This window comes from Carcharodon carcharias, chromosome 26 (genome assembly GCF_017639515.1).
Source record: "Carcharodon carcharias isolate sCarCar2 chromosome 26, sCarCar2.pri, whole genome shotgun sequence".
Classification (NCBI taxonomy): domain Eukaryota; kingdom Metazoa; phylum Chordata; class Chondrichthyes; order Lamniformes; family Lamnidae; genus Carcharodon; species Carcharodon carcharias.
In genome coordinates, this window is record NC_054492.1 from 10,706,363 (window position 1) to 10,732,584 (window position 26,222).

General features: G+C 41.8%; 1 protein-coding gene across 1 annotated transcript in view; it reads left to right on the top strand.

Annotated features, from left to right (window-relative positions):
* The first annotated feature begins 2,230 nt into the window (after positions 1–2,230).
* The window catches only part of saxo2 (stabilizer of axonemal microtubules 2), a 47,149-nt gene continuing 23,157 nt past the window's right edge, over positions 2,231–26,222 (top strand). The window contains exons 1-2 of the mRNA XM_041174655.1: positions 2,231–2,265; positions 5,979–6,158. Coding sequence (XP_041030589.1) covers positions 2,231–2,265; positions 5,979–6,158 — 215 coding nt within the window. The remainder of the gene's footprint in view (positions 2,266–5,978; positions 6,159–26,222) is intronic.

Here is a 26,222-nt window from a genome sequence, read left to right on the forward strand (position 1 = left end):
ATGCAGCACCTGTGCCCATATAACACGAGGCTCCACTCACTTTCGATTTCTACGGAATGGTGGTTGTCAAGCTTATCTTTAGCTCCACAGTCCTTTCCCATCCCCGAGTCATTCATGTCCTTTCCCCCATCACTGTGGATGCCCCCGGTATCACCTTCCACCTCGCCACCGTCACCTACCAACCCGATCCCTTGTCATTCCAGGAGGTCCAGGTGAATGTGCATGTTCCCTATCTTGCTGAAACTCGCCCCCCCCCCCCCCCATTCCACACTGACCTCTCCAACCTCCTCCTTCCCACCCCCTGATTCCATGTCTGCCTCTGAGTCCCTAGTAACCACCCTCACCTTCTACTGTTACTGATGCACCCTCACCCTCCCGCCCTACTGGCCCCCTCTGCCTCCTCTCACACTCACCATTCCCTCCTACCATGCCCACTCTCATTTTGTTTCCCAAGAGGTAGTCATTGACTCCTGTTAGGAAAAAGAGATACTTTAAGTAAGTTACATTTGTATTTGTGGGTGTTAGGAATTAGTTTTAGATTTGAAGTTTAAGTTTGAATTGTCTTCCTGTATCTGTGTGTTAAGAAAGTTCAAACGGAGTTTTAGTTTCACTTTAAAAGGCTGCTTGCATTTCTAATGAGAAGTTTACAACCCTTCTAAAGCAAAAGTAAACACACAAGAGTAGAAAGATTAGCACTGTTGCCTAGCAGCAGGGGGCACCATATAAGCAGGTTCCTCCCACAAACATAAAGGACTAAGAACTAAGACACAGAACTAAAGAAACATCAGTTTTAAGTTCAGTTGAAGCCACAGCCAGAGAGACTGGACACGGGGAGAGGGAACTGCAGATTTCCCAAAAGAAAAAAGGCCCCAAGCAAAGAAAACCTCCAAAAGTCCAGGAGAGTAGAAGAGGGGCAAGTCTAAAGGAGACCTTGTAGTCAAAGGAAGGACAGGAACCTGGGAAAAGGTCCTGTTAAGTGAAGTTAAGAGTGAGGGGCAGAAAGAAAGGCTCCAAGCTTCAGATTTAAAGTGAGAACAGCTTGCAAGAAGCAAGAAGGTTCAAAGAGATAACTGAAAGTCTGTAATTCTTTGCTATGGGCATGTGAAGCAGTGGTGTACTGTTAAGGCTGAGTTGGTGAGAGAGTATGCATGGAAGACAGCATGAATACATGTGGTGACCCAGGGAAGAGGAACATCAGAAGGAGATATCAAAACCCTGGAGGGGAACCCTTGCGGAAAGCACCTGTAAGAAAGCACCAGTTTGGGAGAAGATTCCAAGGCAAGGTCTTGGACAATGGAGTGTGAAAGACAGAATCCAGTGAGACTGATTGGCTCACTTTGTGACAAGCATCTGGGGAGATTTGGAAGAGATCCATAGCGTCTGGTTGAGGTGGCATCCATCACTTGAGGTCAGAGTGTGGTGTGTCTGACCACAGGGTGCCATAGGTTTATATGAACTGGGTACTTAATGTGTACATTAAGGTATAAGATAGCTTTTGTGACTTGTGTAATTCTTACAAACCTGTATGTATCTGTAAAGGTTTAGTAGTGGGTGAAGGTGTATTGTAATATAGTTCATCTTTTCTTGTTGAATAAATGTTTCATTCTTTTGTTATAAGTTCATCAGCTGATTCTTGGGCCTCTGCACAGTGGCTACTCTCCACGTGTCTACACAAGCAAATAAAAGTTAGGATCAGTCAAGCTGGATTCCACTCTGGGATCAAACTTGTCCAGGAGTAACCTCAGCTGGGGATCATAACACTCCATAGACCCCTTCCCTTGTATGTTCACCTGGACATCCCCCCCACCTTACTCCTTCCTCCACCGTTATTCCCTCCTCCACCCTTACTCCCTCCTCTCCCCGGACACCTTCCCTTCTCTGATCTCTCTTCTCCCCTGGACACCTTCCTCTCTCCAAATTCCCTCCTCCCCTCAGACACCTCCCCCTCACTGCACACCCCCACCCCCCCCCCCCCCCCCCCCCCCCCCCCCCCCCCCCCCCCGCACCGGCCAAACTCTCTCCTCTCTCTCTGGACACCTGCTTCCTTCCAAACTGTCTCCTTTACACCTTCCTCCCCCCTTACACCTACCTCCCCACTTGCGGCATCCTGCCCCTTCGTCCTCCAGTACTCCCTCCTTCTCCCTCCCAAGCTCACCCTCCCCGGCACCTTCATTTCCCCCCCACCAACCTCACCAACCACCCCCCGGTACACCTTCCTCTCACACTCACCATGGCAGCCCATGGCCAAGACTATGATATTCCGAAGTAGGCCTGAAGCGTCAACGGAGACCTCTCACCTTCTGAGAGATGCTTTGCGGTGGATCCATGCGTATGAGGATCCACCCAGCATGCAAAGCAACCGTTCCTCTAGAACACCATCGGATGATCCCACCGTGTTTTCACGCCAGCGTGAAACCGATTTCTGCTCCTTACACTGAATTGCACCATCCCCCCCACCCGCCATGATGCCCGCTGCCACCGGGATCAGACGATTCCACCCATATTGGGTTAGACTACTGTTCGTGCGTCTTTTGGAATCTATATTGGAATCTAGCCTAGACTGAAAATTCTCTTCCTTTGCCAGTTGTGTTGGTACTAACATTGCTATACTCCTCCAAATCTGGCCTCTTGCACAGCTCTGAAATTCCCTTCCTCCACCATTGATTGTTGTGCCTTTGGTTGCCTAAGCTCTAAGTTCTAGAATTCCCTCTCTAAATGTCTTTGATCAACTGTCTCTATCTTTCTATGTGGCTTGGTGTCAAACTCCTGTGAAATGCCTTGGGAGATTTTACTACATCAAAGGCACTATATAAAGCCAAGTTATTGTAAGGAGTAAACATTCTAATATGCTGTTCTTTGGTAAAGATCACATTTCCTATCTGGCAGACACAATTTTGCAACTTACATTTCCAGCATGCACTAAGGTGTGGTGTATTTGAATTTTTATTCCCAATTGAAATAAGTTTGGGTGATTTAAACTTATCATGAGACTGCCCAAACTCAACGTGAAACATCGTTTGAAAGTGGAAGATGACAGGACAGACCCACCAGGGGTTGTAGCACAGTGGCATATAGTCAGAAGTGTGTTGCCCTGGGAGTCCTTAACATTGACTCTGGACCCCATGAAGTCTCATGGCATCAGGTCAAACGTGAACAAGGAAACCTCCTGCTGATTACTACCTACCGCCCTCACCCCCTCAAATGATGAATCAGCATTGCTCCATGTTGAACATCACTTGGAAGAAGTGCTGAGGTTGGCAAGGGCACAGAATGTACTGTGGGTGGGGGGGCTTCAAAATCCATCACCAAAAGTGTCTCGGTAGCACCAATACTGACCAAACTGGCTGTGTCCTGAAGGATATATCTGTCAGACTGTGCCTGCGACAAGTGATGAGGGAATCAATGAGAGACAAACCTACTAGACCTTGTCCTTGCCAATCTATCTGTTGCAGATGCATCTGTCCATAACAGTATATAAACGAGTGACCATCACACAGTCCTTTTGAAGACAAAATCCTGTCTTCACATGAAGAATACCTTCCATCATGTTGTGTGGCACCACCACCATGCTAAATGAGATAGATTCAGAACAGATCTATCAGTTGACAACTGGGCATCCATGAGATGCTGCAAGTCATCATCAGCAGCAGAATTGTACTCAACCATAACCCATAATCTCCTGGCACAACATATCCCTCACTTTCCCATTACCATACAGCCAAAGGATCAACCTGGGCATGCCAGGAGCAGCACAGATATACCTAAAAATGAGATAACAACCTGAATTATTTTTATGTCAAACAGCAGAAGCAGTATGTGATAGTCAGAGCTAAGCAATCCCATAACCAACGGATCAGATCAAAGCAATGTGGTCCTGCCATATCCAGTCGTGAATGGAACAGCATTCAGGAAGAAGAGGCTCCAAATATATCCATATCCTCAATGATGAGGTACCCAAGCATATTGGTGCAAAAGATAAGGCTAAAGCATTTGCAACCACCTTCAGCATGAAGTGCCTAATAAATCATCCATCTTAGTCACCTCCTGAGGTCCCCAGCATCACAGATGCCAGTCTTCATCCAATTCCTTTCACTCATATAATATCAAGAAACAGCTGGAGGCACTGGATATTGTGAAGGCAATGAACCTGACAACATCCTGGCAATAGTACTGAAGACTTGTGCTCCAGAACTAGCCATGTCCTTAGCCAAGCTGTTCCAGTACAGTTAGAACATAGGCATCAACCTGACAATGTGGAAAATTGCTCAGGAATGTCCTGCCCACAAAAAGCAGGACAAATCCAATCCAGCTAATTATTGCTCCACCAACCTCCTCTCGATCATCAGCTAAGTGATGGAAGGTATCATCAACAGTGTTATGAAGTGGCACTTACACAGCAATAACTGATGCTCAGTTTGGGTTCTGCCAAGGCCACTGAGTTCCTGACCTCATTACAGCATTGGTCCAAACACAGACAAAATCGTTGGATGCAAGAGAGGAAGTGAGAATGACTGCCCTTGACATTAAAGTAGCATTTGAACACATGTGGCGTCAAGGTGCCCGAGCAAAATTGAAGTCAATTGGAATCAATGGGATAACTCTCCACTGGTTGGTGCTATACCTAGCGAAAAGGAAGATTGGTGTGGTTGCTGGAGGCCAATCATCTCAATCCCAGGACATTGCTGCAGGAATTTCTCAGGTCAGTGTTCTGAGCCCAACCATCTTCAGCTGCCCAATCAGTGACATTCGTTCCATCATTAGGTTATAAGTGGGGATATTTACTAATGATTGCACCATGTTCAGTGCCATTTACAACTCCTCAGATACTGAAACACTGCATTCCATATGCAGCAAGACCTGGACAACAGTCAGGCTTGTGGCAAGTAACAATCGTGTTGCACAAGTGCCAGGCAATGACTATCACCAACAACAGAGAATCTAACATTCCTCCAACACATTCAATGACTTTACCATCGCTGAATCCTCTACCATCAACATCCTGGGAGTTACTGTTGACCAGAAACTGAACTTGACTGGCCACATAAATAGTGTGGCTACAAGAAGAGGTCAATATGTGTACTATATACAAGATGCACTGCAGCAACTCACCAATGTTCGTTCGATTACACCTTCCAAACCAATGTCCTCCACCACCTAGAATGACAAGGGCAGCAGACACATGGGAATACTACCACCTGCAATTTCCTCTCCAAGCCACACTCCATCCTGACTTGAAACTATGTCACCATTGCTTCACAGTTGCTTGATCAAAATCCTGGAATTTCCTTCCAACAGTACCGTAAGTGTACCTACACCACATGGACTGCAGTTGTTCAAGAAGGTAGCTTACCACCACCTTCTCAAGGGCAATTAGGGATGGGCAATAAATGCTGGCCTAGCCAGCAATGCCCACATCCCATGAATGGATTAAAAAAACCCATGAAAGAATTAAAAAAAACCTTCCTGATGCATTAGCAAATGTGATTACAGCATTTTATTTATCAGGGCAAAGTAAAGCATTATACTATCAACAAAATGATCTGACACAGCAAAATCTGTGGGAAGCTACTTATGCACAGTTGAATCCAACCCAATATGGATCATTTATTTATTTTACCATTTCCACTGACTTCCTAATATTTATGAGTAGCATGTACAGCTTGTGAAGATTGCACAGTGATATTGCTTTTCTATTTAATTTAACGACATGAGCATAGAAAACACAACTGTTATTGACATTTAACACATTTCTCTATGCTCTTAATATAAGCCTTTCCCCATTAATTTAAATGGGGTAATTCCTCTGTGAAGTGATGATCAACTAATACAACAAAATAGATAATTGCTAGGTTGCAGTCTGTACCACCAAGTGACAGCATTGTAGACCACTTCAGATACTTGTTTTATTCTTGCTCCTGATCGCGATCAAAAAAACATCTGTGTCAATAAGTAAACCTTATCTCCTTTTCATTTAACAGGCGGCATCACTGTCCACACATGCCAACAGGATTCTATGACAAGACTCTGCAGCCTTGTCTGCTGACTGAATACCATGAAAAATACCCTTCATATGGAGATATCAAACCCCGGGAAAACTTTAAACCAAAACCTGAAATTCTGTCTAAACGTGGCAAAATGGAAGGAACCTCAACATTTAGGTAAATATCTTAAGACAAAGGATATCTGTAAGGCATGCATCAATAGGACAAAGCAATTGTTTAGTCAATCATATTAAATGCACAAATTATATTGATTCTGTTTATCTATACTCCTGTAATTATGGTAGTTCATGCTTTATCCCTTGCACTGTGATGTTCGTTCACAATTAATATTATTGAGCCTTTTCTTTAAATATAAGGCAAAATATTTCTCTAGAGAATTTTCTTGGAGATACTTAAACATAACTTTATAAAACTTTTTGGGCATTCATAGAATCCACAACACAATTTTGTGATTTTGTCAGTCTAAATGTAATTTGGATTTGAATTTAGAAGAGAGCAAAATTAATTTCTGCTAAATTATTTGCAAATTTAGATGTAGACCCTTATTTTTCTCAGTTTAGTAGTATTGACAGTATAAATTAATTTATAACAGGTGAAATGCCTCCAGAGTGCAAGCAGACTTCATCCACGTTTAATGCTGCTCTGAATATTTATACCCCTCTCAAAATGTAAACTTTGGCAAAAAACTGTAAGAGACACAATTTATTAAAGCCTCATTAAAAGTCATTAATGCTGAACTTGTGCAGCATTCTGCAACTATGCAGTCAACTCAAAGTATTTTAGGTTAGTTATGTCACCGGATTTTCATCTGGTGATGGGTCGGGAATGACAAAAACTTGGGGCAGAATTTGCACCCGACCCGATCGGGCGTAAAATAGCGTGCGATGACCTCTGGCAAGCATCCCGACATCATCACGCACTGACGCAATATTTCAGTCAGCAGGTGAGTGCGCGAGTTGGCCGCGTGCCCACGGGCAATTAAGAGGCCTATTAAGGACATTAATCAATGAACTAAATGCTATTTTTTTCTGCCTGTCCAACCTTACAGTTGGCGGGCAGACAAATCGGACAGGCAACCTTTGCATGTTTGAGGAAACCTCATCCAAGGACGGGATGAGGTTTCCAACACTAATTTAAAAATAAATAAAATATTTTGACAGAATTTTTACTATGTTTTTGTTCATGTGAGTCCTATGTGAAGAAATTTTTTTCACATTTTCAGGATCTTTATTCTTGATTTTAAAATTACTCCAGCTCCCTGGCTTCAGGGAGCTTTCAGTGCGAGCTCCATCGCACATGCACAGATTTTTTTGCGCTCACCCTCCTCCTGCCCCACCACAGCAGTGCTGAGCTTCAAAGAGCGCCTTTCACGCTGGCTGGGCATTAATTGGCCAGCCAGCGTGAAATCATGGATCTGGGGCCGATCGCGAGCAGCGGGCCATTTCCCAGCCGCTCCCTGGCCCGCCCGCCCGACAACCCGAAACTCCTGCACCTAGAATTCATTGGCTAATTTCAAATTTGCAACGCCTTGAAAGCACTGTGCTATTTTTGTGTGGCCTTTTCGCGGGTCAGGTAGGCCTTGGGTCACAACCTCACACGCACCTCTTCTGAGGTTGGGATCGCCATTGTGAGCTTGACCGGAAATTTGAAATACCTCCTGCCCACCACCACTATTTCTGTGCTGGTACAGCTTTTGGAAAGGCTAAAAAAACCCCCACCTCATTGGAGAGTTTGTGACCACTGGGGGATGCCTGGTGGAGAGTCAGGTACATTTTGACAGATAAGTGTTAAATGTTTTGGCAACTTCAAATGTTATTATTAGATGCTGTATTGTAATTTAGATGTGTTTTTAACTGCAGTGATTCATCATAGGGCTTTGCCATTACGTTGACCAGCATTATTTATGTTTTGATATGCATTCAAAACTATAGAAATCACTGCTTGTGATCTCGACTGCAATGATCTGAAGCGATTTAAATGCCCAGAGTTCTTTTAAATTAAACAACCTTTCAGAAGCTTTCATTTAGAGACAAAAAGAGCAGCCACCTGTTCTGGGACTGCTTTGATTGACAGGGCATCTGGTGAAACTTAAAAAAGAGGCCATCTTTTTCAGTTTAAATAGATTGCATTGTTTATATTTCCAATGTTTTGTTATTATAGCTGAGCCCATTATGAATGTTTGGCTGAGTTTCAAAATTTCAATAACTGATTATCTCCACTGGGAGGCAATGTTCACATTTTAATTGACAATTTTAGGAGGTTATTAAAGGATATGATAAGTGAATAACTATTTGTTTATTTTTACAACAAATTGACCACCTGATGAAATTTAATGTTTTTTTAAGTTTTTTCAGTATGATGTGTATTTGAATGACAAGACATCCTGAGGTCTGACCATAATGAATACTGGATGAGTGGCTATGATGGATACATGGGAAGCATGGAGTGGGCAGGTAGTGTATGAGGGGTCTTTGGAGTGTGAGGGGGCATGGAGGGGCCATGGAGTGGCCTGAGGATATGAGGGAGAATGGACTGACCATGAGGGGTGGATGGGGGTGTGAGGCTTAGGGGGCATGAGAATGATGTTGGGAGCTGGGCTGCTGTCTCTGAGAACTGAGATGGGCCTTCTAACCAGCCTGCCTCCACACCCATAATCCTTCCGCACTCCTCCCACACTGCATAGCGGCTCACAAAACCTGAGCACTCCATCCCCACCATATTTCTCAAATAAAAAAATTGTGGCGGGAATGGGGTTCAAAATTGGTTCAGGTTTAGGAAGTCAGGAACAGGCCCAACTCAAGTTTTCTGAGCCCAAGATGAAAATTTGGGCCATGCTGTCAGATAGCCAACTGGTAGCAAGATCTTGAAATATTATTGAGACAGTGTTAATAAGTGAATTGCACCGAGGAGTTCTTTGTCAGAGAGTATGGGTTTGATAGCTATAATGCAGGAAGAAAGGAGGATAGCCAAGCACTTTGGCATGCAAGACATATAGCAGGTAGAACCCCAGGCAATAAAGACAGCAGAGAAAGCTTCCCTTTAGATGTACGTCTCAGTACCAGAAGACCTGCGGAGACAATCAGCTGTTTACAATGCATGGCAGGATATCAAAACCTCACCTTTTATGTTGGGGGGTCATTTCAGTCACACATAGGTGACATCTTGGGACTCAGACCATTTGATGTCGATTTCCACTTTTCTTACAATAAAAAAAACAGACTTAAAAAAATCGTAAGTATACATTGAGTATTTTTGACAAGTGAATGAGGAAAGGAATTAAAAATAAGAACAAATAAAATGCCAAGATAAAATTGCAAATCTAAAAAAACCCCTAAATGCTGGACATATTGTGTACAGCAGGTCCATGAGAACATGCAAAAACAAAAGATGGATCCACTTTTATCAGAGTTGGAAACAGATACTTATAGTACTGAATAAACTCAACCAAAACAGAGGAGAAAGGAGAACAACTGATGGGAGTCAAATCATTTACTTTGACTGTGATCACAAAGCTATTTGATTTAATAGACCGTGAATAGCCTTTCCTTAAAAGCTGGGAAGAGCTCGGAATGAGACAGTGACTATATATAAGGTATCATCCAGTCAAACAGTGAAAAAGCTTTATAAATACAAAGGGTGTTGAAGCAGATAAAAACGGAAGGTTAAAGGAAAGAGAGAAAACTCAAGTGTGTGATCACTAAATTAATGTTCAGACAAGAGAGCTGCAGAGTATCAATAAAAATGTTGAAAACCTGTTTGTATTTGTATTTGAGCTTAGTTTGAACAGGGTAGGAGGTCAAATCTAGAAATCAGAATGAGTGTGGGAGGGGAAGTTGAAATTGCAAACCACAGGGAAGTCAGGATCACTGCAGAAAGTGCAGATATCCAGAAAAATAGTTTCATATTCTGCACAAGTAGAACAAATACACAATGTTTGATTGATGGAGCATAGGCTAATTCCTGTCTGGCAAGGATAGAACGCTTAAGACAATGTACAACAATGTGGAATGAAGTGAAAATTACAGGTGCATCTGAAAGAGCTGGAAGGAGGGCAACGACTACCAGTAGAATGACGGTGGAGAGAAAGAAAGCTGACTCGGGCAAACTGTTACTTAACCTCTGACCAAGGCCCGGGAGAGTTGGGTGCAGACAGTGCCAAACATTGGTGCCCTGGGGGGGGGGGGGGTGGTAGGGGTGGGCTCATTATTTCAGTTTCTCATCATCCACTGTTCTGGCACAGTGGATGGTAAATGCCGAACTGCTCAAACCCTAGAGGGAAACTTGAAACAGCTGCCGCAAATATTTTGCAATTTGTAATTTTATTTTGATAGTAATAAGTCCACCGAGTTTTAGAGGTTTCTTACAAAACTAAATTAAACATTTATTAATAGTAGAAGAGACTTTAAGCATCTATATAGGCCAACAAATTACTACTATAATAACTCCTAACTCCCCTAATTAATCTGACTCCCAGTTACACATCCATTAAGGTAACAGTAAAAACAAATAAATTTAAAAAACCCAGGCAAAGCACACAATACCCTAGATAGTGACATTCACAGTGAGTTTTCTTAGATTTGGTTCGGTAGACAGCAACTTGAGGCATAGAAGCTGGAGGCTTTTCACATTTGTTAGATCATAGAATGCCTTCCTCTTTACGCATAACCTCATCTCGTTTATTCATGTTTCTCCCTTCTTATTGTAAATTCCATTGTTCCAATATGTCTTTACAACTTTACTTTTTCCATAATATAAATCTTCCATAGTACTCATATTAACAGTAACCTTTGAAAAAAATAAACACACTGTTTGATTTAGCTGCATACAGCTATATGTAATATCTCATCATCTCTTTGAAATTCAAACTACTCTGGCTTATCTAAAAATGTAAATATTCCTCACACCTCACGTTCTAAAACTTCAGCTACGTTTACATATTTAACATTTCAAACCTAGCTTCCCTTCTGATCACTTAAAAGCTCCAGATTGGCTGACTCTAATGCAATTAAATCCCTTACACGCACGCACACACACAGAAACTAATTCAAACCACCTATTAACCTCCCTTTACATTAAATCACAATAATATTATGAAAATTATTACATTTTCATGACACCCCCCCCCCCCCCTTATTGGAAAATGAACCACCATAATTTCAAAAGAAGGCTTCATTTTCTTAACCCATCATACATTCCCTCCGATAAACTTATCTACATACTCACACCATTATATTACCACACTATTATTAACATTATGTATTAACATAATATATATATATATCTTTGGTATCAGCAGAAATCATTCCAGTCTGGTGTCCAGGCTTTTAAATGTCCAATTTTCCCTTTTCAGCTTCAGACTCTTGACAATGCATCTGCAATTAGATTTTTTCATCCAGCCACATCTGTAGATTAAATGGTTGCAGTAACAGACTCCATTTGAATAGCCTTGCACTTCTGTCTCGAAATTTGTCCAGAAACTTTAAAAGATTATGATCTGTATGAACAATTGTTTTTGATGAATTGCTTGCAACATAAATCTCTAAATGCTGCAATGCTAACACCAGATCCAGAGTTTCTGTTTCGAACATTGAACATCTTCTCTGTTGTACATTCAACGTCCCTATCGGTTTCTCAATTCTAGTATCACCTTCTTGTAACAATACGGCCCCAATGCCTGTATCGCTTGTGGCAACAGCCAATTTGAATTGCTTGGCATAATTGGGTACTGCCAAAACTGGTGTCAAAGTCAAAACAGTTTTCAAATTGTCAGATGCCTTCTGACACTCCTGTGTCCACTGAAACTTCTTATTCTTTTTTAATAGTTCAGTCAATGGAGCAACCACACTATTAAAATTTGGTACAAATTTCTGGCAAAATCCACTCATGCCCCAAAATCTCAAAACTTTTACTTTTGTTGGGAGCCACCTTACCATGTCCAATGGTATGGCCTAGATATGTAACTTGCGCTTTTGCAAATTCACTTTTAGCCACATTCATCACCAAATTAGCTCCTTATAGTTGATTAAATCATTCTTCCAGATATTGTAAATGATCCTCCCATGTTTAACTGAAAACTATTAAGTCATCAAGATAAACAGCACAATTGCTCAGTCTTGCAATTATGTTGTCAGTCTTGAAATGTTACAGGTGCATTTTTCATACCAAATGGCATGACTTTAAACTGATATAGCCTATCTGGTGTCACAAAAGCCAATATCTCCTTTGTTTTCTCTAATAATGATACTTGCCAATATCCTCTCAGCAAGTCGATCTTTGTGAAACATTTTGATTGTCCCACTTGAATACAATCTTCCAACTGTGGTATAGGACATGAATCCACTTTTGCCACGACATTCGCCTTTCAACACACAGTCTTTGTGCTTCATCCGGTTTTGGTAACAGCACAATAAGGGAACTATAGTTACTGCAACTGGACTCAATTATATCATTTTGAAGTATGAACTAAATTTCGCTCTGTACTTGTGATAACTTTGCCGGATTTAATCTATAAGGATGTTGCCTCGTGGAAGATGAAACCTCTACACACACATCATGTATAGCTAAATTTGTCCTCCTCAGTTTATTCCCACAAATAGCTTTGTGTGACTGCAATAGCTTCTTCATATCACTTTGACACATGTCAATATTACAATTAAATTTTCAAGTACCCCCTCATTACCCAATTTGACAACAGGAAAATCAATTTCAGAATCCTTCATTTCTACCTCTATCTCCCTTTCTACCACTACTAATATCTCTTTTTGGTCTTCTTCCCTGTTAAATAGTTTTTAAGCATATCTACATGACATACCCTCTGCTTCTTTCTTCTGTCTGCAGTATTTCTTAAACAATTTACTTCACTCAGTTTCTTTTCAATCCTGTAAGGCCCACTAAACCTTGCCTTTAATGAGTCACCCAGTACCAGTAGCAGAACTAGCACTTTTTCCCCAGCAACAAAACCACGAGCTGTAGCTTTCCTGTCTGCCTTTACTTTCATCACTTGCTGTGCTTTCTCACAGCGAACTCACATGCTCTGTCCAATCTTTCTCTGAAGCTTGATACATAATCCAGGAGAGTAGTTTCCGAATGCTGGCCCACCAATTTCTCATGAATCAATTTCAGTGGTCCCCTTACCTCATAACCATAAAATAGTTCAAAAGGACTAAAGCCAGTCGATACATTAGGAGCATTCCTAATAGCAAATAACAAGAATGAAATTCCTTTTCTCAATCCTGTGGATAGTCCTGACTATATGCGCTCATCATAGTTTTTAAAGTTTGATGCCATCTTTCCAAAGCCCCTTTTGAGTCAGGATGATAAGCTGTTCACTTAAATTGTTTTATCCCCAAACAGTTCATTACTTTCTTAAGTAGGTGTGACATGACATTTGAACCCTGATCTGATTCTATTTCTTTAGGTAAATCATATCTTGTAAAAAAACTTCATCAACTCCTCCACAATTCTTTTTGTTGTAATATTTCTCAAAGGTATTGCTTCAGGAAACCTTTTAGACACTTCCATTTTTGTCAGTAAATATTGATTCCCACTTTTAGTCTTAGGGAGGGGTGCTACACAATCAATCATAACCTAGTAAAAAGTTCTTCAAATGCTGGAACTGGAACTAAAGGTACTGGCTTAATCACTGCTTGTGGTTTCCCTATCACCTGACATATGTGACATGTTCTACAGAATTTGACTACATCTCTATGCAATCCAGGTCAATAAAAATGTTGTTGTATTTTGGCACATGTCCCTCTCATTCCTAAATATATCCACATTGGAATTTCATGAGCTATTCTCAGAATTTCACTTCTATATATAAATGATATAACAATCTTCCCTCCAGCTTTCATTTTCTGAATCATGATAAGGCCACCATTTGCTCATTAAATCATTGCCCTTAAGGTAAAAACATTCTGGAATATATTCTGCCTCTGTTTCTGAGTAAGTTGTCTGATATAACTGCCTTATTTGCATATTCTTTTTCTGTAACTCTACTAACTGCCTTCAGATAAATACCTCAAATGAATTATCCTCTATTCTTTCTTCCTGAACAATGTTATCAAACAACAGTGTCAATTAATTGGGCTTCCACACCTTCTCCCTGCCTTTTAACTTCCTGTTCTCCTTGTTCCAACCTGTGATCTTGTTATCGCACAATCTGGAAACAATCCAGGATGCTCTCTCTGCAAAACTCTCTGTTAAAGTCACTTCTCCAAGCTGTTCAACTACCATAGGCATCACCCACATCTGTGACCCAGCATTATCATTGCCTAAAATAAATTGAACCCCTGCAATGGGCAATTTTTCCACTACTCCAACAATCACCTCACCTGTTTTCCACTTACTCTTTAAATTTACCTTCCACAATGGAATAGATTTAGCATCTCCATGAACCCCACTTATTATCACTTGTTCCTGCAATACTCCCTCTGAACAAATATTGCTTTCCCACATCATTAAGGATTGACCAGCCCCTGAGTCTCTTAAAATGTTAACATCTTTACCTACTCCATCCTGTATACATGGAAAGACTTTCCCTTCACATACAAAATCTTTTAACATTTCTGCAACCTGCTCCTCAGAGCTCTCTGGGGTAAATTGTGGACACATTCCCACTTCTTTATCTATCATGAACTCTTCTTGTTTTCCCTGTACACAAACCACCGATTTTTCCTGTGCCTGAACCTCAGGATCCACAGTATTTTTACTTCCAGGACTTTTCTGAACCCCAACAATCCCAATAGATTTTCTCTGTAATCACCAATGTACTGATTTTGTGTGTCCAAGTGTCATTTCTACCCTCAGCACCTTTCTTTTTATCCTGAAAAAAAAACTTCCTGGGAATTTCCACCTACACCTTCTCTTCCTTGCCTACCCAGCTTCCTTTCACTTTCCCACTTTTTATCTTTCTCTAATTTAAAAGGGTGACAAAAAAAAGGTTTAGCTCTATGGACCAACTTATAATCATCAGCTATCCCTGCTGCTTGTTTTACTGTTTCAACCCTTTGTTCCTCCACATGTGTTCTCACTACCGAAGGAATTGAATCTTTAAATTCTTCCAAAAGAATTACTTCTCTACGAGCTGCATATGTCATCTCTATCTTTAATTCCCATAGCCACCGGTTAAAACTACTTTGTTTTACTCCCTCAAACTCAATATATGTTTGCCCAGGTTGTTTTCTCATATTCCTAAATGTCTGCCTATATACCTCAGGAACCAATTTGCATGCACTCAAAGTAGCCTTTTTTTTACTACATCATAGTTCATTGACATTTCTTCTGACAGTAAAGCATAAACCTTATGTGTTCTACCCACCAACCTAAGATTGTAACAACAATGTCCAATATTCCTGTGGCCATTTCATCTGTTTAGCTATTTGCTCAAATGAAATAAAGAATGCTCCAGCATCTCTTTCTTCAAACGTTGTAAGAACTTATCTAAGTTTTAAACATCTCCTCATTGGGGTTCTCATCTGGAAATAAATCCTTTCATACCTGCAGGTGTCTCTTTGTTAACTCCCAGCATTTTAAGCTAGAATCCTCTCTTTTTCTCTTTCCTCCTTTTCTAGCTCACCATTTCTAATTCCCTTTCCTGTTTCCTTTCTCTCTCCTGCCTTTCTGCCTGTCCCCTTTGGAATGCCCTTTCTCTTTGCTTTTCTTTTTCTGCTGCCTCTAGTTCCAATTTTAATTTGAGCCCATTCCAATGACCCACCCCTTGGAAAATGTGGTCCCTCGGGCTTTCCTTCCAATTGAAAGTGCTGTACTATACTTTTAATTTTTTTTAGCACTGCAGATCATCCTAATTGTAACTTACCAGCCAGTTCCATTAACCTAGCTTTATTTGCCAACAAAATTTGTAACTTCAACTCGCAGATAAGTCATAGCAGCTGTCAAAGCCATATTGTAATCTCACCACTTAAAAAAATAAATACTTCACAGCAACTCCTGAATTCAACGTGCTTCTCATACTCATAACCTTAAGATCCATCAACCCCAAACCAATCAAGGAATTTCAAATACATCCTGCAAAGAGCCCCCAATTTTGCTATGGCACAGCAGATGGTAAATGCTGAGCTGCTCAAATCCCAGATGGAAACTAGAAACAGCTGCCACAAATGTTTTGCAATTTGCAATTTTATTTTGAGATGCGTGCTTTGAATTCAATAATAATAAGTCCACTGAGTCTTAGAGGTTCTTTTATAAAACTAAATGAAACATTTATTAATAGTAGAAAAGATTTTAAGCACCTATATAGGTCTACAAATTACTACTATAATAGTTCCTAACTCCCCTAATTAATCTGACTCCTAGTTACACATCCATTAAGGCAACAGTAAAAACAAATAGATTTAAACAAACCCAGGCAAAGCAACACAATGCCCGAGACAGTGATATTCACAGTGAGTTTTCTTAGCTCTGGTTCTGTGGACAGCAGCTTTGAGGCATAGTGGCTGGAGGCTTTTCACATTTGTTAGATCTTAGAATTCCTTCCTCCTTATACATAACCTCATCTCCTTTATACATGTTTCTCCCTTTTTAACGTAAATTCCATTGTTCCAATATGTCTTTACAACGTTTCTTTCTCCATAATATAAATCTTCCATAGTACTCATATTATCAGTAACCTTTGAGAAAAATAAACACACTGTTTGACTTAGATTCATATGGCTAGGTGTAACATCTCATCATCTCTTTGAAATTCAAACTATTCTGGTTTATCTAAAAATGCAAATATTCCTCACACCTCACATTCTAAAACTTCAGGCATGTTTACATATTTAGCATTTCAAACCTAGCTTCCCTTCTGATCACTCAAAAGCTCCAGACTAGATGTCTCTAATGCAATTAAATCCCTCACACACACATACAGAGAAACTAATCTAAACCCCGTTATTAACCTACCTTTACAATAAATCACAATAATATTATGCAAATTATTACATTTTCATGATATCCATGCTGAACAGCCAGAGCTGAAAGACTGGCTTTTAAAAAATGGATTTGTCAGGCTGAGAGTTCTGATATTTTTTTACCAGTCTGTCAGTGTCAGGCCAATTTCATTAGTTGCTGCTGTTGCATCCGACCTTAGGGCAGCTTTGCGATTCCAATTTTTTTTTAAAGCCCAGCAGGAAACCATGAAGCTGCCTAAAGGTGAGAAGCAGCAGCAGCAACTGAGACTGTTCCTGCTTGACTCTGCCTGATGACCTTGAGCTTATCCAAGTGCCCTGCTATAACTTCTTTAATAATAGCTTCTAACATTTCCCCACGACACACCATCCATGGTTAACGAGAATTGTTAAAGATAGTATCAAATTTAAAGAAAAAGCATATAATTATGCAAAGACAGGTGGCAGGTCAGAGGATTGGACAGAATATAAGGAACGGCAAAGAATGACTAAAAGACTAATAAGGAGGAAAAAACTAAAGTATGAGAGAAAGCTAACCAAAAATATAAAATCAGATGGTAAGAGTTTTTATAGGTATTTTAAAAAGAAAAGAATTAATGAAGTGAGCATTGGTCCTATAGAAAGTGAGACTGGAGAATTGAGAATGGAAAACAAGGAGATGGCAGATGAATTGAACAGGTATTTTGCATCAGTTTTCACTATAGAGGATACAAGTAACATCCCGGAAACAGCTATAAACCAGGAAATGGAAGTGGGGAAGGAAGTCAGGAAAATTATAGTCACCAGAGAAGTGGTACTGAGTAAATTGTTGGAGCTGCGGCTGACAAGAGCTTGGGTCGTGATGGATTTCATCCTAGGGTCTTAAAAGTGTCTTGTGAGATAGTTGATGCATTGGTTTTAATTTTCCAAAACTTCCTAGATTCGGGGAAGATCCCATTAGATGGTTAAGCTAACTTGCCTGTAGTTTCCCGCTTTCTGTCTCCATCCCTTTTTGAATCTAATGGGATCTTCCCTGAATCTAGTGAGTTTTGGAAAATTAAAACCAATGCATCAACTAGCTCACTAGGCACTTCTTTTAAGACCCTAGGATGAGGTCTATCAGGACCCGGGCTCCTGTCAGCCCCTAGCTCCAACATTTTACTCAGTACCACTTCTCTGGTGACTATAATTTTCCTGACTTCCTTTCCCACTTCCATTTCCTGGTTTATGCCTGGTTCTGGGATGTTACTTGTGTCATCTATAGTGAAAACCGATGCAACGTACGTGTCCAATTCATCTGCCGTCTCCTTGTTTCCCATTATCAATTCTCCAGACTCACTTTCTATAGGACCAACGTTCGCATCGTTAACTCTTTTCTTTTTTAAATATTTATAAAAACTCTTACCATCTATTTTTATATTTTTGGCTAGCTTTCTGTCGTATTTTAGTTTTTCCCTCCTTATTAGTCTATTAGTCATTCTTTGCTGTTCTTTATATTCTGTCCAATCCTCTGACCTGCTGCCTGTCTTTACTTAATTATATGCTTTTTCTTTAAGTTTGATACTATCTTTAACCTTTCCAGTTAATCACGGATGGTGTGTCCGTCCCTTGGACTTTTTGGTACTGCTGTGAATAGAGTCTGTCTCACTGTACTGAATTCAGCCTTATCAAAATCTAGGGTCTCAGTAGCTGTTTCGCATTTCTCCCTTTCAAAAGGGACATTAAATTCAATCATAATGGGCCAGAGCCTCCATGGATTGGCAATCACAATCAGATTGCCACGCACTCCTTTTTACTTGCCTTAGTCTGGAGCTGCACACTTCTCGCCCGGATTTCCATCCGGACTTGGTGAGAAAAGTGTAGTACAGCAGCTCCGGGCTCCTTCCATTGCAGGCCACAGCATCGGGGGAAGTGAAGCACAAGCTGCCGTAAACCAGGAAAGTTTAAATTTCTCTTATTTTGAGATAGTGTTCTAGATTCTAGATTCTCCAAGAGGAAACACCCTCTCCACATTCACCCTGTCAAGTACCCACAGGATCTTATATTTTTCAATAAGGTCGCCTCTTACTCTTCTAAATTCCAGTAGATATAAGCCTAGCCTATCCAGCCTTTCCTCATAAAATAACTTGCCCATTCCAGGTATTAATCGAGTAAACTTTCTCTGAACTGATCTTTCCTTAAATAAGGAGATTAGTATGATACACAGTACTCCAGATATGGTCTCACCAATGCCCTGTATAACTGAAGCATAACCTCCCTACTTTTGCATTCAATTCCCCTTGTAATAAAAGGTAACATTCTATTAGCCTTCCTATTTACTTGCTGTATCTGCATATTAGCCTTTTGTGATTCATGCATTAGGACACCCAGATCCCTCTGCATCTCAGGCCTCTGCAATCTCTCACCATTTAGATAATATGCCTCTTTTTTATTCATCCTGCCAAAATGGACATCCTCACATTTTCTTATATTATGCACCATTTGCCAGATCTTTGCCCACTCACCGAACCTATCTATATCCTTTTGTAGCCTCCTTACACCCTCTTCACAACTTACTTTCCTACATATCTTTGTGTCATCAGCAAATTTAGCAACCGTACCATCAGTCCCTTCATCCAAGTCATTTATATAAATTGTAAAGAGTTGAGGCCCAGCACTGATTCCTGTGGCACACCACTCATCACATCCTGTCAACCAGAAGATGAGCCATTTATCCCTACTCTCTGTTTCCTGTTAGCTAGCCAATCTTCTATCCATGCCAAAATACTACCCCTACACCATGAGCTTTTATTTTCCACAACAACCTTTGATGAGACGCCTTATCAATTGTCTTCTGAAAATCTAAGTACATTACATCTACCAATTCTCCTTTGTCTGCAGCATCTGTTACTTTATCAAAGAACTCCAATAAATTGGTTAAACGTGATTTCCCTTTCATAAAGCCGTGTTGATGCAGCCTGATTACCTTGAATTTATCTAAGTGCCCTTTTATAACGTCTTTAATAATAGCTTCTAACATCTTCCCTATGACAGATATTAAGCTAACCGGCCTGTAGTTTCCTGCTTTCCATCTCCCTCCCTTTTTATATAAAGGAGTTACATTACTTATTTTCCAAACTAATGGAACCTTCCCCTAATCTAATGAACTTTGGAAAATTAAAACCAACGCATCAACTATCTCACTACCCACTTCTTTTAAGACCCTGGGATGAAATCCATCAATACCTGGGGACTTGTCAACCCGCAGTTCCAACAACTTGTTAAGTACCCCTTCCCTGGTGTTTGTAACTTTCTTGAGTTCCTTCCTCCCAATTCCTGATTTACAGTTATTTCTGGGATGTTACTTGTATCCTCTATAGTGAAAACTGATGCAAAATACCGATTCAATTCATTCTTATCTTCCATTATCAATTCCCTTAGACTTACTTTCTATAGGACCAACGCTCACTTTGTTAACTCTTTTCTTTTTTAAATATATATAGAAACTCTTACTGTCTGTCTTTATATTTCTAGTGAGCTTTATTTTGCACTCTAATTTTTCCCTCCTTTACAATCTTAGTCATTCTTTGGTGTTTTTTATATTCTGTCCAATCTTCTGACTTGCCACCCTCCTTTGCAAAATTATGTGCTTTTTCTTTAAGTTTGAGTATTACTTAAATAGAGAATGACTGCAGAATTCCGAGGTGCAGAGGTAGTCTCAAGCACGAGTCTCAAGTTCATATGCAGGTACAGCATGTAATCAAGAAGGCAAATGAAAAGCTATCCTTTATTATGAGAGGAATTGAACATAAAAGTAAGGATGTTATGCTTCAGTTGTACTGGGCATTGGTGAGACCGCATCCCGAATGCTGTGTGCAGTCTCCTTATTTAAGGAAAAATGTAAATGTGTTGGAGGTGGTTCTGAGGAGGTTTACTAGATTGATACCTGGGATGAACGGGTTGTCTTATGAGGATAGGTTGGACAGGCTGGGCTTGTTTCCACTGGAGTTTAGGAGAGTGAGTGGCGACTTGATTGAAGTGTATAAGATCCTGAATGGTCTTGACAAGGTGGACATGGAAAGGATATTTCCTCTTGTGGGTGAGTCCAGAACTAGGGGGAACTGTTTTAAAATTAGGGGTTGCCCTTAAAGGACAGAGATAAGGGGAATTTTTTTTCTCTTCAGAGGGTTGTGTGACTTTGGAACACTCTGCTTCGGAAGGCGGTGGAGGCAGGGTCACTGAATATTTTTAAGTCAGAGGTAGACAGATCCTTGTTAGGCAAGGGATCAAAGGTTATCAGGGTAGATGGGAATGTGGAACTCAAAACACAAACAGATCAGCCATTATCTTATTGAATGGTAGAGCAGGCTGGAGGGGCCAAATGGCCTACTTCTGCTCCCATTTCGTAAATTTGTATCTTTAATTTGATGGTGAATCCTCTCTTGGAATTTTTCTTTCTTGTTGGAATGTATCTATTCTGTGTATTCTGAAATAACCCCTTAAATGTCTCCCAATAGATCTCTACTGACCAATTCCTTAATCTAAATTGCCAGTTCACTTTTGCTGGCTCTGCTTTCATGTCCTCTAATTGCCCTTATTTAACTTTAAAATACTAGTGTTAGGCCCAGTCTTCTCTCCCTCAAACTGAATGTAAAATTTCAATCATATTATTGTCACTGCTACCCAGGGATGCCTTCACCATGAGGACATTAATTAACCCTATTTCAGTACCAGGTCCAGTGTAGCCTGCCCCCTAGTTTCCTCCAGAACCTGCTGATCTAAGGGGAGAATTTTCCCCCAGTCGGGGGGGTTGTGTGGGGCAGGAGCGGACCCAATCGGTGCCACCCATCAGGTCCGTGCCACCATTTTACATGGGCAGGCCAATTAAGGCCTGCCCAGTGTGATGCGCACCCAGAAGCGCTGTGTGCTCCCTGTGCGGGCGTGGTGGGGGGGTTCCCTGAGTCAGGAGTACACTCTTTCATGCGCATGCAAGTGAAAGAGTGCAGAATTCTCCCTAAGGCACAGAGGTGCCTCAGGGAGATAAGTTTTAAGTTTGAAAAATTTTAATAAAGAAAAAATATTTTTAAGACATGTCCCCTCATGTGACAGTGTCACATGATGTCAATGAACTTTAATGAAAAAGTTTATTCAATTTATAAACCCTTCATGAAACCTCATCCCACCTGTGGATAAGGTTCCATGAAAAATGCAAAGGCCATCTGGGCTCTTCGCCTGCCCGCCAACCTTAAGGTTGGACGGGCAGCTTTCTCAATAGTGTTAATTAGTTAATTAATGGTCTTAATAGGTCTTTGACAGTCCAGCGGGCATGCAGCTGACATGGTTGCGCACCCGCCGAACTAAAAATGTAAATGATGCGGGGTGAAGTCGGGACACATGCCCGACGTCACTCTGTGTCATTTTACGCCTTGGCGAGTGGGCCCCACCCCCACTCGTCGAGCCGAAAATTCTCCCCTAAGAAATTATCCCAAAAACATTCTATGAATTTGTCACCTGTGCTACATTTGCCCATCTGGTTGTTTCAGTCTATATGTACATTAAAATCTCCAATGATAATCTCCAAACCTACCTGACAAGCTCCCGCCATCTCTTCTTTGATACCCCGTCCTACTGAGTGATTGCTGATACGGGACCTGTGCACCACTCCCACAAGCGACTTCTTGCCTTAGTCATTCCTCATCTCTTCCCAAACCCGCTCCATGTCCTGGTTTCTTAAACTTAGGCCATTCTTCTCTATTGTGTTAATGTCATCTTTAATTAACAGAGCCACCTCTCCACCTTTTCCTAACTTCCTATTGTTCCTAAAAGTCACATACCCTTCAATGTTCAGGTCCCAATTAATCCCATCCTGTAGCCATGTCTCTATAATGGCTATTAGATCGTACTTATTTATCTCTACTTGTATTATCAGTTCATCTGTTTTGTTTTGAATGCTACATGCATTCAGATACAGAACCTTAAGTTTTGTCCTTTTATTATTTTTGTGACCTCTAGCCCTATCTATTGGTTTACTCTTAGACTTATACTCTCTGTCCCTTCCTGTCATGGCCTGTTTGTGATTTCCCAAATTAATACCCTGCTCTCTTACCTTGTCTCTACTCTTTAATGTACCACATCTTCTCACATTTGACTCCTTGCCCCCACGATTTAGTTTAAAACCTTTTTTACTTCCCTAGCTATGCAATTCGCAAGAACACTCGTCCAAGCATGTTTCAGGGGTAGACCGTTCCAACAGTACAGCCCCCACTTTTCTCACTTCTGGTGCCCGTGCCCCACGAACTGGAACCCATTTCTCCTACACAAGTCTTTGAGCCATGTATTCATCTCTCTAATCTTACTCGCCCTATGCCAATTTGCACGTGGTTTAGGTAATAATCCAGAGATTATTACCTTTCAGGTTCAGCTTCCTAATTTGATACCTAGCTCCTCTTGGTGACTGTGCAGAATCTCTTTCCTTGTCCTACCTATGTTGTTGACATCTGCATGGACCATGACAACTGGATCCTCCCCCTCCCACTGAAAGTTCCTCTCCAGCCCTGAGCAGGTGCCCCAAACCCTGGCACCAGGCAGGCAACACAGCCTTCTGTACTCTTGCTGAACAGTGCCAATCCCCTCACTATACTGTCCCCTACTACCACTTCATTCCTGTTTGCTCCCCTGGCTTGAATGTTTTCCTGTACCATGGCCAGCCTACTGATCTACCTTGTAGACCCCGCTTTCGTCCACACAGATTACGAACACTTCAAACCTGTTTGACAATTGCAAAGGCTGAGGCTCCTCCACAATTGTCTGCTCGGTCCCTTTACCTGCCTCATTCACGGTTACATCCTCCGGTCCCTCGCTGCTGACCAAAACAGACAAACCTATTCTAAGAGATGTGACCGTCTTCTGTGTCCAGGTATTTCTCACCCTCCCTTATGTTGCGCAGTGTCTGCAGTTTGGCTTCCAGATCAATAATCCTGATCCAGAATTTCTCTGGCTGCTTACACTTTCTGCCGATGTATTTGTCCTGGATCGCCTTGGTGTCCAAACGCTCCCACATTCCATAGCTGCAAAATAAGTAACAATGGCAGGACAAGGTTATGTTATTTAGTTAATTTAATTTAATTTAATTACGTTCTTAATTAGCTTCGAGTAATTCCTGGGTACACTGCAATTTACTGTAATTATTAAATGCTAGTCCCACTGACAACTAAAAGTTACATGTTTCTTTACTACAGAGATATGTGTTATAGGTGTTGACTTTAATTGTTTTATTTTAATTTTAAAATTTCGGTTCTATTTTGTTTATCGATCTACCTTATCTCCTGCGTCCTAAGCTGCCGATTAGCACACTGTCCCTAACATTAAGCACTTACCAGCCAATCATCTTACACAAGTACAGTGCCTATATGATTTTAAACCCTGGTTAAATGGAATAAATATTAACCACGCACTAGATACTCATCAAATTCTCACCAGACAGCTAGTTTCTTTTCCAGCCAATCAAATTGCTCCTTTGCTCTGATGTCATTACTTGTTTTCTCGCACTGACTCTCCAAAAAGTGCTGACTTGCACAAGGAGGCTGTCAGTGCTATATATGAGTATTCAAACAATTTACACATGTCAGACAGAATTCATGAATAGATTTACAAAAGAGCACCACTGGTTTGAGTTTTTGCAATAATGTGGTCGCGATGGAGTGCAAAAGAATATTGGTGGAATTTTCTATGCCCGCTAGTGTCATGCGTTTTCGGCAGTGTGAGTGGACAATATGGAGAGACGGCCAAAAATCGTTTTCACGATCTCCTGAAGCCGTTTGTGATAATCTGCTCAGCCCATCGATGGCGGGCTGCATTTCCCACCATCGGACATCAGGAACCTCATTGTAATATATCTGCACATCATTGTAAGGCCAGCCTGCCGGAATCATTCCCCCATGCTCGATCATCCACCCACATCAGCGGGAAAACACGTCAGTGCAAAACATGTCTTGGCAAATGTGAAGTGCAGAAGTCGGGACTTACTGCCAGGGCCTTGCTCACATTGCGGACATCCAAGGAGCAGAAGATGCTGGAGCCCGACAGCAATGGCACACTGGAGGAATGTCCATGACATGCTGGGTGGACTCTCGTGGACATGGCTCTGCTGCGAAGCAGTGCACAGAAATTGGAAAATCACCATTGAAGGTCTACTCACAATGGATGATGATCAGGCGGGGGGAGGGGGGCGGGGTAAGAGGAAGGTCCAGCTGTGTTTGGGAGAGGAAGATGTACTGGGGGGTGGGAGAGGGAAATCTAGGATCAGCTGGGAGTGGAAGAGGTGTTGGGGTGTGAGGTTGGGGTTGGGGGGGTCAATGAAGGTTTCATGGTGAGTGGGGTTGGGAGGGGGAAACAAAGGTGTCAGGGTGGGGGAGGTTAGGGAGGGGGGAACAAAGGTGTCGGGGGTTGAGGTTGAGAGGGGAGGAACAAAGGTGTTGGTGGGGGGAGGTCAGGGAGGAGAGAATACGGAGGATGAGGTAACAGGAAGAAGGTGGCAACTGAGGAGCTAGGTGGAAGGGAAAGAGTTTGGAGGAGGTAAGGAGGGTGGAGAGGGGAGGGAGTTCAAGGGGGGGAAGGAGTGTGGAGAAGGGAGGAAGTAAGGGTGGTGGAAGGATGTGGAGAGGGGAGGGAGTAAGGGAAGAAGATGTAAGGTTGGAAGGAGGAGTCAGGAAGCAGGAGTAAGGCTGGAGGAAGAAGTAAGGCTGGGGGAAGGTGTCAGGAGCGGGGAAGGACTAAAGGTGTCTGAAGGGGTCAGGAAGGGGGAAGAACTTAGTGGAGGGGGACTCTGGCAGGGAAGGACTAAATGGGGGGAGTACAGGGGTAGAAGGGGTTCCAAGGGGAGAAGGGGCTCCACAGTGGGAAGGGGTTCCAAGGGAAGTAGGGGTTCCAAGGGGTGAAGGGGTTCCAAGGGGGGGAACAGTCCAGATAGGGGTGATGTCCAGGTGAATGTGTAAGGGAGGGCTCTTGAGTCTGATGTCTCCTGGGGAGTGAAATGAGGTTGGGCGTTGTGTGAGGGAATGGTGATAATGACCGAGGACAGTGTGAGGTGGGAGGGTGAAAGTTCAATGGTATGTGTAGAAGGGGCAGCAAGGGCAGCTGGTGGGGACTTGGAGGCAGACATGGACCTTGGGGGTGGGAAGGAGGAGGTTGGGGTGGTTAATGTGGACGGGGGTGGGATTTTCCGGAAGGAAGGGAACGTGCAAGTTCAACTGCACATCCCTGAAAGAACAGATTTGTAGCTGGTAAATCACAGAGGGGAGGTGCAGACAGACACACTCCTCTGAGTCACATGCTACTCTGTTGAAGGTTTCCA